The sequence below is a fragment of the Oncorhynchus kisutch genome, linkage group LG18, assembly GCF_002021735.2.
Source record: "Oncorhynchus kisutch isolate 150728-3 linkage group LG18, Okis_V2, whole genome shotgun sequence".
NCBI lineage: Eukaryota > Metazoa > Chordata > Actinopteri > Salmoniformes > Salmonidae > Oncorhynchus > Oncorhynchus kisutch.
The window spans coordinates 27,265,230-27,285,124 of record NC_034191.2 but is presented as its reverse complement, the minus strand read 5'-3'; the positions used below and the strand labels follow the sequence as shown (position 1 = coordinate 27,285,124).

The 19,895-nt window shown below is 42.5% G+C and overlaps 1 protein-coding gene across 1 annotated transcript in view; it reads left to right on the top strand.

Annotated features, from left to right (window-relative positions):
* LOC109909436 (serine/threonine-protein kinase TAO1) overlaps positions 1-19,121 on the top strand; it is a 28,579-nt gene extending 9,458 nt beyond the window's left edge. Inside the window, exons 2-20 of the mRNA XM_031795703.1 lie at positions 1,866-2,122; positions 2,239-2,310; positions 3,406-3,507; positions 3,615-3,660; positions 3,760-3,856; positions 3,988-4,101; positions 4,256-4,347; positions 6,192-6,285; positions 6,409-6,490; positions 6,672-6,842; positions 7,326-7,526; positions 7,694-7,834; positions 9,671-9,907; positions 10,057-10,185; positions 10,804-11,007; positions 11,284-11,523; positions 11,842-12,054; positions 12,892-13,074; positions 13,478-19,121. Coding sequence (XP_031651563.1) covers positions 1,991-2,122; positions 2,239-2,310; positions 3,406-3,507; positions 3,615-3,660; positions 3,760-3,856; positions 3,988-4,101; positions 4,256-4,347; positions 6,192-6,285; positions 6,409-6,490; positions 6,672-6,842; positions 7,326-7,526; positions 7,694-7,834; positions 9,671-9,907; positions 10,057-10,185; positions 10,804-11,007; positions 11,284-11,523; positions 11,842-12,054; positions 12,892-13,074; positions 13,478-14,008 — 3,081 coding nt within the window. The 5' untranslated portion in view covers positions 1,866-1,990 and the 3' untranslated portion in view covers positions 14,009-19,121. The remainder of the gene's footprint in view (positions 1-1,865; positions 2,123-2,238; positions 2,311-3,405; positions 3,508-3,614; positions 3,661-3,759; positions 3,857-3,987; positions 4,102-4,255; positions 4,348-6,191; positions 6,286-6,408; positions 6,491-6,671; positions 6,843-7,325; positions 7,527-7,693; positions 7,835-9,670; positions 9,908-10,056; positions 10,186-10,803; positions 11,008-11,283; positions 11,524-11,841; positions 12,055-12,891; positions 13,075-13,477) is intronic.
* The last annotated feature ends 774 nt before the right edge of the window (positions 19,122-19,895 follow it).

The following is a 19,895-nucleotide window of genomic DNA, read 5'->3' as shown; positions in this document are numbered from 1 at the left end:
TTTATCATGCAGCCTTGTCTGTCTTACAGAGACCGGACTCTGTTTATCATGCAGCCTTGTCTGTCTTACAGAGACCGGACTCTGTTTATCATGCATCTTTGCGCTTTATTACAAATGCCAAGTCACTTACCCACCATTGCACCTTGTACCAAATTTTAGGTTGGACCTCCCTTTATATGCCCAGAAAGATACATTTGTATTGTATTGGGTAAATTCCCTCTTTACCTCTTTAGTCTGGTCTCCTTCACCACCAGCAGTTACCATACCCAGTCTGCTAGGTGGTTGCTACTTAAAGTCCCCAGGACATTTACAGTATTAGGCAAGACTGCCTTCTCTTCTTGTGCACCAGAGGCATGGAATAATCTACAATCCATGCTTCATCTAGATATGTTAGTGCCACTGAATTCATTTAAAATATTAATGCGAGACTCTGTTACTGAGGAGTGTAAATGCTTTTTATTAGGCTGGATCATGTTGTATTGTTGTATGTTTTAATTTTTAATTAATTTATTTATTTTACCTTTATTTAACCAGGTAGGCAAGTTGAGAACAAGTTCTCATTTACAATTGCGACCTGGCCAAGATAAAGCAAAGCAGTTCGACAGATAAAACGACACAGAGTTACACATGGAGTAAAAACAAACATACAGTCAATAATGCAGTATAAACAAGTCTATATACAATGTGAGCAAATGAGGTGAGAAGGGAGGTAAAGGCAAAAAAGGCCATGATGGCAAAGTAAATACAATATAGCAAGTAAAATACTGGAATGGTAGTTTTGCAATGGAAGAATGTGCAAAGTAGAAATAAAAAAATAATGGGGTGCAAAGGAGCAAAATAAATAAATAAATAAAAATTAAATACAGTTGGGAAAGAGGTAGTTGTTTGGGCTAAATTATAGGTGGGCTATGTACAGGTGCAGTAATCTGTGAGCTGCTCTGACAGTTGGTGCTTAAAGCTAGTGAGGGAGATAAGTGTTTCCAGTTTCAGAGATTTTTGTAGTTCGTTCCAGTCATTGGCAGCAGAGAACTGGAAGGAGAGGCGGCCAAAGAAAGAATTGGTTTTGGGGGTGACTAGAGAGTTATACCTGCTGGAGCGTGTGCTACAGGTGGGAGATGCTATGGTGACCAGCGAGCTGAGATAAGGGGGGACTTTACCTAGCAGGGTAAATGATGTAATGTATTGATTGTTGCTGCCTTCTTGGCCAGGTCTACCTTAAAAAGAGTCTCTCGGTGTCAATGGGCTTTTCCTGGTTAATTAAATAAAGGTTAAATCTTTAATTTTTATTTTTTAACTTTCTATTCATATTTGGTACAGGAAAACTTAAGCGATAAAGTACATTTTGTGAACACTACATCATCACGCAGATTTTTATCGTCAACAAGAGCAGTGCCTCTTTAGTTATAATGGCACCATGGCCCTAACCTGACTTTGCAGGAAAGTGTTGAAAGGAGGCGTATTCCGAGTTCATGGATGCCCCATCCCCCATGTAGACTTTTCACCGTTAGATAATCACATTAGAAGTCATGTTCACTCTCCCTGTCCAGGCTGTTGTATCTTCTATGTCCTTGGAGAATCAATTTCACCATTCACCCCTCAATATCAGAACTTGATTGATTTTGGGTCCCATGTGGCTCAGTTAGTAGAGCATGGCGCTTGCAATGCCAGGGTTGTGGGTTTGATTCCTACGGGTCAGCAGTACAAAAAAGTATGACAAATGTAAGCACTCACTACTGGAAATCACTCTAAATAAGTGCGTCTGCTAAATGACTAAGATGTAAAATATATATATATATATATATATGATTCATGTGCTTGCTAAGTGCTATTGTGCTAGTTCTCACTCTCTCCTCTCCATCCCCAAGGTGTGTACACATATGAGGCCGCTGTCCTGCAGATGAGCTGTCGGTGGGGGCTGTCGCGTCGCTGTCGCATATCCAGATAATCCCTGGCCGCGGCGGTGGCAGCACTGGCACGTCCCCCCCTCAGCATGCCCAACACCAGTCGGGCGGGGAGCCTGAAGGACCCCGACGTTGCTGAGCTCTTCTTCAAGGAGGACCCCGAGAAACTGTTCTCAGACCTGCGAGAGATTGGACATGGCAGCTTCGGTGCCGTCTATTTTGTGAGTACTGACCACTCTGTGGGTACTGACCACTCTGTGCTCAGTAACAGAGCTGGACTTCCATTCAGAACTGTTTACGGTATAGGGCAAGGTGTTGACTTTTTGTTTTTCTTCAGGCACGAGATGTGCGGACCACTGAGGTGGTGGCCATCAAGAAGATGTCTTACAGTGGAAAACAATCCAACGAGGTAAGAGACAGATTGTGCATCAAATGCCATTGATGTTACACCAATTACCTTTCATAATTCTAGTTTTGTTAGTAAGCATCTCTCACTCAATTGCAAATATATATTTTTTTTCTCTGAAAAATATGTAAATCAGATAATTGTGTGACAATGTCAGCACAGTGGACAAACAATATTATCTATTAATCCCATGATAATTGATTTAATCAGTGGCGTGATGAAACGTGTTCTCCAGGAAACAATTGCTTCATGTTATAAAGGTTACCCAACTTCAATGAGTTGACACAGTAGAGGCCTGTTGCTGAAGTTGTTTGCTGTCTCAATATTGGTTTACTGTGAAAAGGCTCATTAGCATGTATTCTAACAAGGCCTAATCCTTCAAGATCCTGTCCTCAGTGGGTTCGAGCATTAGACCTACAGTTTTTGTAAGGTTTGGTCTCCAAAGGGATTTGTTGTGTTACTCAGCAGTTTTGAATGAAAACATCTTGCTGGAGATAAGCGTATTTGCTTAAAGTAGTGGAACTGCCATTCAGTGGCCTATTCCCTAGGGTTCAGTCTAAAAACAGTTGATAATCAGATTTGAATCTGGCAAAGTGACTGGATCGGGTAATTCATTAACCCAAAGAAGTAGAGTGGAACTCAAAGGGATGTAACTAATGTTCCATGTAGAACACATAGTTCCAGCCTGCATCTCTGTCCGTAGCAATCTGCAGTTGCTACATCCATTTTTGGACTTATTCATGAATGATATACTTGATTCTTGAAGTATATAACTAATATAACTTATAATAAATACATAAAAAATAAATAAATGCCATATGAGCTTAGTTCAACAGTATTATCCCATCGGAACCCAAAATACAAGGTTGTTTTACTCCAGTATATGTAAACATTGTAAATGTAAGCAAACACTGTATAGCCTCAACACGCTTAAAACTATAATTGTGATATCGTGGATGGTCAGTCTATACATTTGAGTGGTTCCATTTCTCCAGGCTCATCCCTCAGCGTTTGACCAAGACAAGATGCTGGGAGATTGGTCCTTTTAAAGCTTGTTATGCACACATGATGTAATTGTTCCACTCTTTTACCTTACAGAAATGGCAAGACATAATCAAGGAGGTGAAGTTTCTGCAGAGAATACAGCACCCAAACAGCATAGAGTATAAAGGATGCTATCTGCGAGAGCACACTGCCTGGGTAAGAGTGTTATCTGAATGGAAAATAATGCTATGACAACGTGGTGAATACTCTGAAACTGTACATTATTTAGCCCAGTATAACACTCTCTCTTTCTGTCTCTGTAGCTGGTGATGGAGTACTGTCTAGGCTCTGCGTCAGATGTCCTGGAAGGTAAGATGGCAGTTTTGAGATTATAAGACTAGTTCTTCTTTGTGGTTTTCCCCATGATTTACAGCACTTTCATTCTCTCTCTCTCTACATCCTCTGTAGTTCACAAGAAACCCTTACAAGAAATGGAAATAGCAGCGATTACCCACGGTGCTCTACAGGGGCTGGCTTACCTTCATTCCCACAACATGATTCACCGGTGAGTCCTCCTCATACCTGTATGTGTGGACGTGCTAGACTGACTTCTTTGTGCCCTAAGGGAGGGAGTGTGCCTGTGCCAGTGGAACAAAGATGTAAGGACATCATCTCTCTCCTCTGTCTGTCTGACAGAGATATCAAGGCAGGGAACGTCTTGCTGACAGAGCCTGGCCAGGTGAAACTTGCAGATTTTGGTTCTGCCTCCATTGTCTCGCCAGCCAACTCTTTTGTGGGGACGCCATATTGGTGAGTTTCAAAATCCCAATGTACGAGAAAGAATAGATGGTGTTTGAAATATGGGGAAGAATTTAGAAATGGGGCGCCATCTACAGTCTCATTCAATATTTTCCATCAAATCAAAAGCAGTGTACCAGTCATTAAAATTGGGATGTTTCCTCAGGATGGCCCCAGAGGTAATCCTGGCTATGGACGAAGGTCAGTACGATGGGAAGATCGACATCTGGTCTCTGGGAATAACCTGCATTGAATTAGGTAAACTCTCTCGTCCATGTACTCAACTCTAGACTAGATCTCCTGTTGTTTTAATGCTCTCCTTCATTCATTCCATATCTTAAACCAATATCTGGCCAGAGAAGAATGTAGACTATTTGTTTTTCTTCTTCATACTGGTTTGAATAATACAGAGCCTTCAGAAAGTATTCAGACCCCTTGACTTTTTCCACATTTTGTTTCGTTACAGCCTTATTCTAAATTATTAGTTATTAGAAATGTTTTCAAATGTATTAAAAATAAAACATACCTTTTATTTACATAATTATTCAGACCCTTTGCGATGAGACTCAATTGGGCTCAGGTGCATCCTGTTTCCATTGATCACTTGATTGGAGTCTACCCGTGGTAAATTCAATTGATTGGACATTATTTTGAAAGGCACACACCTGTCTATATAAGGTCCCACAGTTCACAGTGCATGTCAGAGCAAAAACCAAGCCAGGAATTGTCCGTAGAGATATGTCGAGGAACAGATCTGGGAAAGAGTGTCAAAACATTTCTGCAGCATTGAAGGTCCCCAAGAACACTGTGGCTTAAGTCATTCTTAAATGGAAGTTTGTAACCACCAAGACTCTTCTTAGAGCTGGCCAAACTGAGCAATCAGGGGAGAAGGGCCTTGGTCAGGAGGTAACCAAGAACCCAATGGTCTCTCTGATAGAGCTCTAGAGTTCCTCTGTGGAGATGGGAGAAACTTCTAGAAGGACAACCATCTCTGAAGCATTCCACCAATCAGGCCTTTATGGTAGAGTGGCCAGAAGGAAGGCATTCCTCAGTAAAAGGCACATGATAGTCCCCTTGGAGTTTGCCAAAAGGCACCTAAAAACTCTCTGATGAAACACATATTGAACTCTTTGGCCTCTTTGGCCAAGCGTCACGTCTGGAGGAAACTTGGCAGTATCATGCTGTGGGGATGTTTTTCAGTACTGGGAGACTAGTCAGGATCGAGGGAAAGATGAATGGAGCAAAGTACAGAGAGATCCTTGATGACAACCTGCTCCAGAGCGCTCAGGACCTCAGGCTGGGGCGACGGTTCACCTTCCAACAGGACAACAACCCTAAGCACACAGCCAATACAACGCAAGATTGGCTTCAGGACAAGTCTGAATATCCTTGACTTTAACCCGATCAAACATCTCTGGAGAGAGTGTAGCAACGCTCCCCATCCAACCTGACAGAGCTTGAGAGGATCTGCAGAGAAGTATGCAAGAATCTCCCCAATTTTTAATTTTACCTTTATTTAACTAGGCAAGTCAGTTAAGAACAAATTCTTATTTTCAATAATGGCCTAGGAACAGTGGGACAGAACGACAGATTTGTACCTTGTCAGCTCGGGGATTCGAACTTGCAACCTTTCGGTTACTAGTCCAATGCTCTAACCACTAGGCTACCCTGCCGCACAATACAGGTGTGCCAAGCTTGTAGCGTCATACCCAAGAAGACTTGATGCTGTAATCACTGCCAAAGGTGCTTCAACGAAGTACTGAGTAAAGGGTCTGAATACTTATGTAAATGTTATATTTCAGTTTTTAATTTTTAATAAGTTAGCAAACATTTCTAAAAACCTGTTTTTGCTTTGTCATTATGGGGTATTGTGTGTAGATTGATGAGGGGGAAAAAACAATTGAATACATTTTAGAATAAGGCTGTAACATAACAAAATGTTGAAAATGTCAAGGGGTCTGAATACTTTCCGAAGACACTGTAAATCTTTTGTCTGTCTTCCTATTACTTTAATATGACATGTATCTGTATTCCTCCTTGTTATGTTTTACTGTTAGTGGATCTTGGTAAGCTATTGTTTTCTCTAATCTCTTTGTTTCTAGCTGAGAGAAAACCTCCACTGTTCAATATGAATGCGATGAGTGCCTTATATCACATAGCGCAGAATGAAAGCCCCACACTGCAGTCAAGTGAATGGTACGTCATGTAGCTTCATCAGAGTTGACTTATTATTTAGGAGAAGGCATTTGTCCACTTTTAAAGTGTGTCATGGTGGGAACGAAACTAACTCTTCCTTCTTGTCCCCGTCTCTCAATTCAGGACGGATTACTTCCGAAACTTTGTAGATTCTTGCCTTCAGAAATTCCCCCAAGACAGGCCCAACTCGGAGGTACTGTTAAAGGTAAGATCTCTCAGATATCTTATATATGATGATCTACCAGTGCCAAAATGTATAGATACATGTCTAGCTGGCTCTGTTGACTTGATTTTGAGTGAATGTTAAATAAGTAAATGAACGTGAATCAAACCACCCTCAACTCAAAAGAAAATGATTGGCCCCTCTGCCTCCCTCTCTTTCTCAGCATGCGTTTGTGCAGCGGGAACGGCCCGACTCTGTCCTGATGGACCTGATCCTGAGGACCAAGGTTGCAGTGCGGGAGCTGGACAACCTGCAGTACCGCAAGATGAAGAAGATCCTCTTCCAGGAGGCTCACAACGGCCCTGCAGCCGAGGCACAGGACGGAGACGAGGAGGTCAGTCGCCCAATCTGGCTCTGCTCTCCTGTGGATCTTAGTTTGAGATTAGCATGGTTTATACCAGAACCATTGTAGTCTTTGAAAACACCCTAAGTAGGCTAGAAATAATAATGATAATATTTCATTTGTAAATGCGCATTTCCCAAACTCAATGTACATGAGGTAGAAAACAGCACACATAACAACATTCAGCAAGAAGTTTAAAAAAATAGACCACCACACATTAAATCATTACCTACTAATACAACATATAGGCTTGAAGCAGATTTAGTTGTGTTTTAAACAAGGAAATAGTTTAATAGTAGTTTGTCTGCACTCTAAATGCACCCCCAGAACCAGGCCTGGTGGGGAGGCCTGGTTCTCTCAACATTCAGTTGTTCCTGTTTATCCTCTGCTCATAACCTGCTATAGTTGACACACTGTGATTCAAAAAGTATTTCACTCACCTGTGTCTTGCTGTTGTTATGGCGTTGTCCCCAGGAACCGGAGCAGAGTGGCAGGACAGGCACAGTGAGCAGCGTTGGCAGTAACCAGTCTATCCCCAGTATGTCGATCAGCGCCAGCTCCCAGAGCAGCTCTGTCAACAGCCTGACCGACGCCGGAGATGACAAGAGCGAACTGGACATGATGGAGGGAGACCACACAGTCATGTCCAACAGCTCCGTCATTCACCTCAAACCGGTGGGTAGAGATGATCTTGGAGCTGGACCCGCAGAATAACTGTACACTGCCTTAATTATATTGAAATACACAACATAGTGATTATAGTGTTTCCTAGTGCCTTTCACAGATGATTTTGAAGCATTTTTTTCTGCTGTTGAAATACTGCGTTGTATTTGTTTCCTCAGGAGGAGGAGACGACTTATCGTGAAGAGTCGGAACCTAACAGCCGGCCGCTCACTGAGCCCCAGTCTCCCCCTGCTCACACTCCACGGCCAAAACACCACCGCAACCGCGAGCACTTTGCCACAATACGCACAGCCTCCCTTGTAAGAGCACATCGAGCCATAGAAATACAATGTAGTTAACATGATTTAAAATTGACCCTTAAAGTGCAGTCAATAACGTGATTTTTCAGTGTTTTATATACATTTCCAAACTGAGGTTGGAATAATACTGTGAAATTGGGATAATGATTATAATGCCCTTTTAGCTGTATGAAAAGACTGCCAGAAATGTCAGCCTGTTTTGGTGGGATGGAGTTTTGGCCTGCCTGGTGACATAACCAGTCGGTAAATTAGTTAATGGACCAATAAGAAAGAGAGTTTCAAACCTCTGCCATTAACAGCTAGTATTCAGTTTCCCACCCCCCACTCAGACCCACTCAGGGTGTCAAATAGGGAGGGAGGGCCTGTTGTCCGTACCTCTGGCAGTCTCTATGGGGGCGACTCTTTTCTCTGTATATATCAATGATGTTGCTCTTGCTGCTGGTGATTCTCTGATCCATTCTGAATACATCTGGCCCTTCTTTGGACACTGTGTTAACAAACCTCCAAACGAGCTTCAATGCCATACAACACTCCTTCCGTGGCCTCCAACTGCTCTTAAATGCTAGTAAAACTAAATTCATGCTTTTCAACCGATCGCTGCCTTAGAATATGTGGACAATTATAAATACCTAGGTGTCTGGTGAGACTGTGAACACTCCTTCCAGATTCACATTAAGTATCTCCAATTCAAAATTAAATCTAGAATCGGCTTCCTATTTCGCAACAAAGCCTCCTTCACTCATGCTGCCAAACATAACCTCGTAAAACTGACTATCCTACCGATCCTTGACTTTGGCGATGTAATTTACAAAATAGCCTCCAACATTCTACTCAGCAAATTGGATGTAGTCTATCACAGTGCCATCCGTTTTGTCACCAAAGCCCTTTATACTACCCACCACTGCGACCTGTATGCTCTCATTGGCTGGCCCTCTCTACATATTCGTCGCCAGACCCACTGGCTCCAAGTCATCTATAAGTCTTTGCTAGGTAAAGCCCCGCCTTATCTCAGCTCACTGGTCACCATAGCAACACCCGCCCGTAGCACGCGCTCCAGCAGGTATATGTCACTGGTCATCCCCAAAGCCAACACCCCCTTTGGCCGCCTTTCTTTCCAGTTCCCTGCTGCCAATGACTGGAACGAATTGCCAAAATCACTGAAGCTGAAGTCTTATATCTCCCTTACTAACTTTAAGCATCAGCTGTCAGAGCACATTATTGATCACTGCACTTGTACACAGCCCATCTGTAAATAGCCCACCCAACTACCGTATCCCCATATTGTTATTTTTTGTATTTTTTGTATTCCAGTATCTCTACTTGCGCATCGTCATCTGCACATCTATCACTCCAGTGTTAATGCTAAATTGTAATTATTTCACCCCTATGGCCTTTTTATTGCCTTACCTGCCTAATCTTACTACATTTGCACACACTGTATATAGATTCTATTGTGTTTTTGACTGTACGTTTGTTTATCCCACGTGTAACTCTGTGTTGTTTTTGTCGACCTGCTTTGTTTTATCTTGGCCAGGTAGCAGTTGTAAATGAGAACTTGTTCTCAACTGGCCTACCTGGTTAAATAAAGGTGAAATAACAAAAAGAGAAGAACACTCCCAGACAGTCCTAGCTACATTTTGCTTGATAAATTGCTCTTTGCTAAAAAGGTTTTGGTTTTTATTGAGCATTTTTTATTTAAAACAGGTACTTAATTGTTACCCAGAAATGATTTGATATTGAGAAAAAAACAGTTGCATTGGGCCTTTAAGTGTCTGCTCTTGTAGGAGAGTATAAGCTGAGTCCAGAGTTCTATGATAAGCCCTATGTTTCCCCCAGGTGACCCGTCAGATGAAGGAGCACGAGCAGGACAGTGAGCTGAGAGAGCAGATGTCAGGCTATAAGAGGATGAGGAGGCAGCACCAGAAGCAGCTGATGGCCCTGGAGAACAAGGTGAAGGCTGAGATGGACGAACACCGGCTCCGTCTGGACAAAGAGCTGGAGAACCAGAGGAACAGCTTTGCCCAGGAGATGGAGAAACTCATTAAGAAGCACCAGGCCGCCATGGAGAAAGATGTACGGTCGTTTTCTCACGTACTCCATACTTACTCCATCATTCATACTCTGTCTAGATTCTACTGCTGTTCCCTAGGTCACTGTTAAAAGTTATTGTTTTAAATGAAGTTTTGGAGGCGTTTTCAAATGTTGATTTTGTGTATCTGCAGGCAAAGACCTTTACTAATGATGAGAAGAAGTTCCAGCAGCACATCCAGAGCCAGCAGAAGAAAGAGCTCAACAGCTTCCTAGAGTCCCAGAAACGAGAGTACAAACTCCGCAAGGAGCAGCTTAAAGAGGTAGAGAATCACACGCGGTCATACAGATGAATGGTCACATTTTATGCACAGTATACAAGGCATCAAACATTGCTATATCATTTGAAGAAAAAACACATGACACGCACAAATGTTTGCCAACATGATCCTCTCAGCATGTCAGACAGACTCACAGAAAGACAAACCTTTACAGAAAATGTGCAAATATGGACAGCAAGCTCATATTTACAATTTCTTAAAGTGCCAATCTGCAGTTGAAACGATAACAAAGCATACTACCCGCCACTGATCTGGTTAAAGGTTGAGGGATGGGGCTGGAGAAAGTGTAACCACACTCAAATTCATAGACGGAGCTATGGATGCAAGGAGTGAGCATCCATGATATCAAAATTATAATTTTAAGCCTGTTTTGAGGTTATACAGTTTTGAGGTTATTACATTTACTTTGTTTACAAACATTGGTAAAAAGCTTATATTTTGGCTTTTGATGGGGTACAACAGTTGAACTAAGCTCATGAGGCTTTTATAAGTTATAATGTTCGAGAATGAATGGGTTTATATCATTCATTTAGAAGCCTAAAAATGGATGTAGTAACTGCAGATTTCCCCTTTTAATCTCTGTCCTTGTTCTTCCCCCAGGAGTTGAATGAGAACCAGTCGACCCCTAAGAAGGAGAAACAGGAGTGGCTGTCCAAGCAGAAGGAGAACTTCCAGCACTTCCAGGCTGAGGAGGAGGCCAACCTGCTGAGGAGACAGAGACACTACCTGGAGCTGGAGTGTCGACGCTTCAAGAGGAGGATCCTCATCGCTCGCCATAACGTGGAGCAGGACCTAGTGAGAGAGGTCAGCCGTAATCACTCAGCTCTCCTCGTTCATACAGTCTCTTGTTTCTCTCTCACTCTCCTCAAACAGGGCCCCCTTTCCTGTTCTCGGGCTTCGTTTTGTAACCATGGCTCAGCCGTGGGTTCTGCTCATTTTCCTAATTCCATATGTTTTTTAAACATACCTTTACCCTGTGTGACCTCATTCTCTGGTTGTCATACTGCCCTTTCTCTTAAAGAATGCAGTTTTCTCCTAACCTGTATGGTTGTTCCTCCCTGCCTGTCCGTCTGTGTGTAGGAGCTGAATAAGCGTCAGACGCAGAAGGACCTGGAGCATGCCATGCTGCTGCGGCACCATGAGTCCATGCAGGAGCTGGAGTTCCGCCAGGTCAACACCATCCAGAAGATGAGGGCTGAGCTGATCCGCCTGCAGCACCAGACAGAACTCACCAACCAGCAGGAGTACAACAAGAGGAGGGAGAGAGAGCTCCGACGCAAACACGTCATGGAAGTCCGACAGCAGCCCAAGAGCCTCAAGGTGAACACACACATACCAACACACACAATTCCCATAAACCGTTGTTGCTTTGTGTTACCGTTAATGGCCTTAATGTAGGGACCTGACCCCTCACTGTTCTGTTTGACCTCCCTCCTCTGTCCCAATCCAAAGAGTTCCAGACCTGACCCTCACTGTTCTGTTTGTCCTCTCGTTCTCTATCCCAGTCCAAAGAGCTCCAGACCTGACCCCTCACTGTTCTGTTGTCCTCTCTTCCTCCCTCCTCTATCCCAGTCCAAAGAGCTCCAGACCTGACCCCTCACTGTTCTTTGTCCTCTCTTCCTCCTCCCTCTGTCCCAGTCCAAAGAGCTCCAGATTAAGAAACAGTTCCAAGACACATGTAAGATCCAGACCAGACAGTTCAAGGCCTTGAGAAACCACCTACTGGAGAGCACACCAAAGTCTGACCACAAGGCTGTCCTGAAGCGTCTAAAGGAGGAGCAGACCCGCAAGCTGGCCATCCTGGCTGAGCAGTACGACCACTCTATCAACGAGATGCTCTCCACACAGGCTGTGAGTCACACAGGGGTTTTAAAAACACTGCAGGAGAGGGGATGAGTTTCTAAAAAGCTGACTACTGATGATAGGCATTTTTGAAATTGCAGGGTGCCAAATTCAAAACAACAGAAATCTCCTCATTAAAATTCCTCAAACGTACAAGTATTTTACACCATTTTAAAGATAAACTTGTTGTAAATCCAGCCACAGTGTCCGATTTCAAAAAGGCTTTACGACGAAAGCACACAAAACGATTATGTTAGGTCAGCACCTGCAAAAACTCAACCTACCCAGTTGTGGCCCACTTTTTGGAAGTGAACCACTCGATTTTGTCCCTACGTTAAATCGGCATTGAACACATCACCCTCCCTAGGAGAGGGGGTGACCTCAACGATTTATTGTTAAAACAAGAAGCTGCCTGAATCTTTAATTTAAAGACCCTTGGTCCCTTCGGTCTCAGCGTAGACTAGGATCTGAAGACATTCTTGTGATTTTGCTGTTCATTGTAAATGTTTGTAGGCTTATGTAGCCAAATTGTCTATGATCGTATACTATCATTTGTTTTTTATATGTTCTATTTATATCTGTAAATGAACCAATGATATTAAGCCACACCCAGCCATGATTAGACACCTGTATCTGTCCTTTGACACTATATAAACTAGTGACCTGCAGTTTTTCATTATACCCTGAGGAAGACAGCTTGTCTGTCCAAACATTGGTTATTCAATTATTTCATCTGGGCTCCTAGTTTGTGGATCTCCTTTTTTTGTTGAAGTAGATAAAGGGCCTTATTGCCAAAATCCCTTAACATTGTACTGACCCCCTGTCTGGCTCCCCTCTCGTCTCTAGCTGCGTTTGGATGAGGCTCAGGAGGCTCAGTGCCAGGTGCTGAGGATGCAGCTGCAGCAGGAGCTGGAGCTACTCAACGCCTACCAGAGCAAGATCAAGATGCAGACAGACGCCCAGCACGACCGTGAGCGGAAGGACCTGGAGCAGAGAGTGTCCCTCCGGAGGGCCCTACTGGAGCAGAAGGTCTGATTTTCCATACTGGGAATATATATATATTTTTTTAACATGGGATGCATCTCAATTTGCACCCTATTCCCTGTATAGTGCACTGTGGTCAAATGTAGGGCACTTTTAAGTGGATAGGGTGCCACTTGGGATGTAGGGTGCCATTTGGGATGCAGTGTGCCACTTGGGATGTAGGGTGCCATTTGGGATGCAGTGTGCCACTTGGGATGTAGGGTGCCATTTGGGATGCAGTGTGCCATTTGGGATGTAGGGTGCCATTTGGGATGCAGTGGCAAAAAGTCTCAATTGACATTTGGGCTTTATTTAATTTCAAGCTCCAGAGTTTGCTGTTATTATTGATAAACCAGTGCTATTTTGAAATGAACATATTATAGTACTGAGCAGCTGTGTGTATCTTCAGATTGAGGAGGAGATGCTGGCCCTTCAGAATGAGCGTTCGGAGAGGATCCGTAGCCTGCTGGAGCGCCAGGCCAGGGAGATCGAAGCGTTCGACTCGGAGAGCATGCGTCTAGGCTTCAACAACATGGTGCTGTCCAACCTCTCCCCAGAGGCCTTTAGCCACAGCTTCCCCGGGGCCCCAGGCAGCTGGGCCCACCCCCAGACACAGCACCACTCTGGGGGCTCCTCTCAAGGGCTACACTGGGGCAGTGGAGGGTCAGGGCACCAAGGCAGCCATCACCACTACCACTCTGGTCAGGGAGGGTCCCCCATGCAGCAAGCCTGGGGCCAAGGCATGCAGGGAGGCGGTTGTCCTCAGCCGTGGGGCCACCCCTCGGCAGGGCCCCTGGGGGCCAGAGGCAGTGGAGGAGTGCAGAACAGCCCCCAGGCACTGAGCAGGACAGCCTCAGGGGGGCGCAGTGAGCAGGCTATGAGCAGGAGCACCAGTGTCAACTCTCAGATATCCAATGGGTCGCACCTGTCCTACACATAGACTCCCAGCCCAGCACCAGAGTCAGAGTAGGGCGCTGAAGAGTGGGACAGCATGGGCTGAGCTCTGCTACACCTCCACCTCCCCTCTCTCCTATCCCTCGTTCCTCTCCTGTCCTGTGTACAGATGTGGATGCGTGTGGAAATAAATGTTGCTCAGGTCAAAAGGGCTGAAAGAGGCACACCCCCTCTACACAGCAGTTTATTAGCACACATACAGATCAGTTCTTCTGTTTCTATTGAAACCATTCAGTGTCAACACTTAATACTTCCTCCGTTCTTTATTTTACAGTTCTCTCACTTAGAAATCATTTTCATGTACATATATGTGCCACTGCCCCCCTTCCACCACTGAGACCACTGTCAAAAAGCCTTTTGACATCTGCTAACTGCGTTTATTTTTTAATGTCGTGTCTATTAATCACAGCAAGCTAAGACAGCCCATGAAATTCCCCTGCTCCGAATTTGATAATACATTGGCCCATCTATCCAGTTACTTGATTTTTAAATATTTTTTATTCTCCTTATGCCAGCCTGTTTTTATGGTTATTTTAAATAGCTGAGATTGTTTCTCTTTCCAAATCAGAAGAATGTTTTGCATTCGAAAATATTTTAACAGGGAGAGATTTAAAGAACTGCACAGATACCGTATAGAGCTCCTTGACAATACCTGAAACAAATTCAAGTTGGTTTGAAATGATCATTTAGGTTGGTTTGAAATGATCATTTAGGTTTGAGGATGTGAGGGACACTGGGACACAATGTTGTTGGCTTGTATTATGGTCAGCTTCCATGAAACTAGCTTTTGTTGTTGTAGCCAAACCTATTTTAAGCCAGGCAGTTGTTATTAAACATCTCACAACTTAGTTACTATCAACCCCTGTTGCAGGAATGTGGTGAAATGTTGTGGATAGGATTCTTTTTAGTTTTCACATACAAGGATCTAAGGGTTTTGTAGAATTAGTCAAATTATGTTGAACTGTTCTTATTTTTCTGTTTTTTATATTAAGAAAGAAAATATTTTGGGGGAAATTGCAGCTGGTAAGAGCAAGATATGTTTTTTTAGCAGAGGTTATATCATTGAGGTAGGATTTTTGTTGTGAAATTCAGTTACACTTGCCATTTGAAAGCTCAGTGTTTACATTTAATATATTGGAGAAGAAGTAACAGACAGTGAACCTTTTTATATCAATGAGCATTTTGCCAGCATTTAGTGATCTGCATTTTATTTTACACCTCCCTGTGGGAGTTTAAGCTGCTAATCCATCCATTTGCCAATAAGAACACTAAAGCAGAATATGAATGTTTTATTTGTCTGTTTCGGATGCAACGTTAGGGGCCAGGCTGACCATAGCTTCAACTATGGCCATATTCAACTCAGTTCTGTACTACTGTACTGTGTGATGCCGGCCACTAGGCTGCAGTCTTCACTTATTGTCAACCGTTCCTTAGGCCATAATAGCCCACCTACCGTAGATCCAAATCTTTACTGTTTAGGGTTTCCAAGTGGGTGGGTGTCTCTCATAGCATTACTACATCAGCCAAAACCAGAGGGACATGGCAGAGCCATAATAAACAAAAGGCTTAGCTAACAGCTAAAAGTGTATATGTATGTTAATGCTCAGTAAGATGGTGCCTTTCTATGCCCTGATACTGATCATTTATTCTCAGTGTAAAACCTGCATGTTTTAGTTCAGCTCAGATTGATTCAATTATTACACTTCAAACTAGTTTCCATTTAGTTTGCACAGATGTTGGCATCGTTCAATGAAAATGATGTACCTCAGGATGAGAGGATCCCAACATCTGTCCTCATGTACCTCTGAAAAGGATGTCGATATCAGGAGGTTTGTGAAGTGATCAGTTGAACAGAAGTTCTGAAGGTGATAATATCATGCATACAGGTACTTGAGGGCTGGTTCTGGGTGTCTGCTGTGCGGAGGATGACAGATTGTGAGTTCCATCTTAGTTGGCTGAATGACCGAGAAGGAGGATCAGTATAAATCATGCTGGGCTACATGATTGTCAGATACAAGAGCAAAGACTCTGTAATGCCTTTAAGAACCCTGACATTTATCAGTTGATTTTATTTTAGTGCCTTTAAATACTGCTGCCTTGTCAAAGCACTTTATACAGTATAAAAAATGTATACAGTAAAACAGATGGTAGTTTGACTTTATTTTAAGCACAGCAACCCGAGGGATGCATATAGTGTGTTGGTATTATGAAATTGAAAAGTCTAGCTAATAGTTGACCTTAAAGTCCGATAGAGAGTCAGGATTTGAATGCCTGGGGTTAATTGCAAGTGAGTTACCAGTATGTAGACACATTTCTATGGCTCTGTGGAGGATTCATGTTGGACAAGAACAAAACAGATTATAGAGTATGGTGACGGGGTTAGTTAAAGGACTTCTATTGTATGCTTGGTTGAAAAACACCTTTTGCACAAAATTTCCAGTCCAGGTTTAACATGAAAGCAGTGGGCACAGTAGAGCAGAGCTTCCATAAGTAGAAAAAAAAGTAACATGGTTTCAGAATGTGTTTGAAAAGGAACAATCTAATCTCTATGTGAAGGCTCTTTTTGACCATAACAGCAGGCTTGGCAAGGAGTACATGTTTGTGGGAGCTGGTTAATGTTAGGCAGTCAAAGTGTTAAAAATGATAATGGGCCACAACTTGAGCAAAACTAAGAACTCAGCAATCAGGAAAAAAGAGCTCATCTCACCACCCTAAAAGTAACAATGGCAGGTGAATGAAGCTCATATACCTGTTACTGGTGTTCATCATGTAAAGATAACACTCACACTAAATGATCAATCTACACTTATGTTGGTGAGTGGTTAAAAAGTGGTTAAAGCTGGAAACCTTGATGGTGACACTGCCATGTCCATTTGGGATATTACAACAAGAAAGTTACTGCAAAAAAACGAACCCCCCCCAGACATCATTGCACCGTGCAATAATTTTTTTGCCACACTGCTCAACGCGCCTCTCATTAGTTTTGTCCACAAAACAATAACAAAGGTGCTGGGGCGGGCAGTGGCACAGTTTCCCCTAATGCAGATTCCATCTTTAAAGGTGGCAAAGCACTTATGTAGTTATTTACTTTGACACCTACAGTGGGTTCTATCCATGAACATGTTCTCCACTTTTTGGTATTTTCCCCTAACTGTTTTTTTTTCAGGGGTGAGTTTATGCCATTTTGGTTCCCCTCTTTTCTCAACCTGCATTCCCTCACACACCAAGTCTGCATTTATTATGAGGGTAACTATCTCTATCTGGAAATCTAAAACACTTTCAAAACATATATATATTGAAAAGGCCACGAGGCTTAAAAAGTCCTAGAGATGCAGATATCTTAGGAAATGTATCGTCTTTTCATTAAAGTGGGGTGAAATGTTCATATTGTGTGTATATATACAATTTAAGAGATTAAACATTTTAAAACTAAACTTGCATTGTGACAAAGAAAAGAACAAATAATCTGTAAGACTAACATTATTTAACTTGACAGACACTAACCAAATATTAAACAACGTTGAGATTGGTATGAGGGTCTGTAAAAGTAACTGATGAAAAGTGAGCTTGGTTGTGTGTACGCTGACTCTTACTGCTTCCTGTGCATGCATAGCCTACACTGTCATTTTCCTTTACTGTCACACACTTTGTTAGTCATTGCCCCCTCATGAAGCCTTTCATTGCAGTGAGTTTTGATACCTCTATGTTTTCTCCTATTCCACCCTTTCTACAGTCACATCCACCAGATTATTAACTATTCTGTTTGTTCTTGTTGAATGTGATCCTGCAGTTGTGCAGCAAAAACATGTTTGATTTCAGGGGCACAAAGATGCTGGGAAGTTTTGTTTATTTTTTGAGACGTAGGAGAAGTTTGTTTTAAATGGTTGCAGACTCTAATCCCCCATTACAATTCTCCCATATCTGCCTCTGGATCATATCCAACTGTCCTTTCCAAAAAGCAATCATGGGTCTCATTATGGTACAGTACATGGGAGTGTGTCCCAATACTCTCCAAAACCTTCCACCTCTTGTTTCCTTTCATTTGTAACCACAGAGGTCAAAAGCCTCAATAGGTTAATTTACCAGTGTAATGCTTATACCCAACAAGTCTTTTATGAATAGTGGCCAGGGGAGAAAAAGGAGTGGTATTTCTGATTATTGAGACCTAGCCCTTGTTCAGGTCAACAGCTTTTTCGGGCCAATGGTTCATGTCAGGCCAATGAAAGGTCCTTGCTATCTGTGATCCTCGTTCCTCCCCATTGAAGTTGATATTTTAAAATGGAAAAAATGTGTGGGTAGGGACGTCCCAACGATCCCGGAAAGCACTAAACGCCAATGAAACTTAATCTCATACGAGATTGATTGCCAACCCGTCACACCATTTTGTTAATAATTCCCCCCCCCCAATTGTGAGACTACCTAGATACTTTTATTCATATTTGTTTTAATAATTTACAAGGCTTCTCCACCAACCTGAATAATGTTTTCAATTATCATTTAACATTGATGTTGTCAACTTTTGTCCTACTGACTGAAAGTATGGGATACTGAGTGAGAAACAAGCTAAAGAAAAATGGAGGTCCTCCCTCTGGTCAAACACTGTGCCATACCAGAGCTGCCAAGCCCAAACACCACTGCATTGTTTCATCTCAAGAGTTACCGAACATTACCCTTGGCTTGGGCTGATGGCATGAAATGTTTAGAAATCGCATGATATGAGCCGTTCTGGTCAGATGGCCAATGTAGAGGCTTGAAAAGATGGTGACAGGCTACTTATGAAAACAGAGGGTCCATTTCTATGAGGATGTCAGTATTCTTCCTTGGCACAACATTACCACTACAACTCTTATATAACCTGTATTAAAATGTATAGATTGTGGAACCTGTTATTGAATGTCTGAAAGATTATGAAGATTATACATACATTTTCACCAACAAAAAATACAAAAAAGTGAGTGGAAATGTGTAAAAAGATTCATAAAACAGAAGAATAAAAACTAGGATCAAATGTACTATTTTGTTTGTATTATAATTACTATTGTGCTGGCAGAGGAATATTGAACAGAAATCAGCTGTAATAAAGTCATTTTAGTATATAACTTGTGTCCTGTTGTTTGAATTTGGAGCATAATAAATATATATATATATTTTTTTAAGTGTAGTTTTTACAGAATCAGAAGCTTCTGGTGGTTTTTGAAGCCAATGTGGCATCTTGAATCTCTATTCTTCCTATGAATTTGTCTCTAGCATTTGAACCCTGGTATAACCCCATTCCTGAAAGCTACAACTCTGGAACATGAATGTGCCTTCTGTTCCCCTCTATGATGATCACAGGGTGTGTTAGGAGTGTAAAAAAAAAGCACTTTGGCCCCGATAAGAATATAGTTGAATAGCCCTAGCTGTCATAGCCCTTCTACGGACAGCCTTTCCACTCCCTATTTAATCTTGCTCTTGTGGCTAACTGGGTTCAAACCAGGTCTCCTGCATGGCACAAGACTGTGTTAGCCCACTTAGCTAAAGCCTATAGAGATAAGTTAATGTAAAGGATGACACACTGCTTGCTTAACGAGTAGCGTTTCCCCCTGATTCAGCTCGTATGGAGACTCGAACTCAGGACCTTTGCCTCATAAACACGTGACTGCCCTTTTGAGGCATTTCAACCCATTGTGCTATTCAAAAAGGCCTTTGACATGTGTTAGTTTGTTAGATGTTGTTAGTTTCAGGTCTTTCAGCAAGGGTATTCATTATAAGGTTAACATGTGACTGACTGGATTAACACTGTGTTAGCCTGTTGAGCTAAAGCCAAGATCATATGATTGAGTAACTCTGAGACCTGAAAAGTTGCATTGTCTGGTGCAGAGGAGATCTAAATT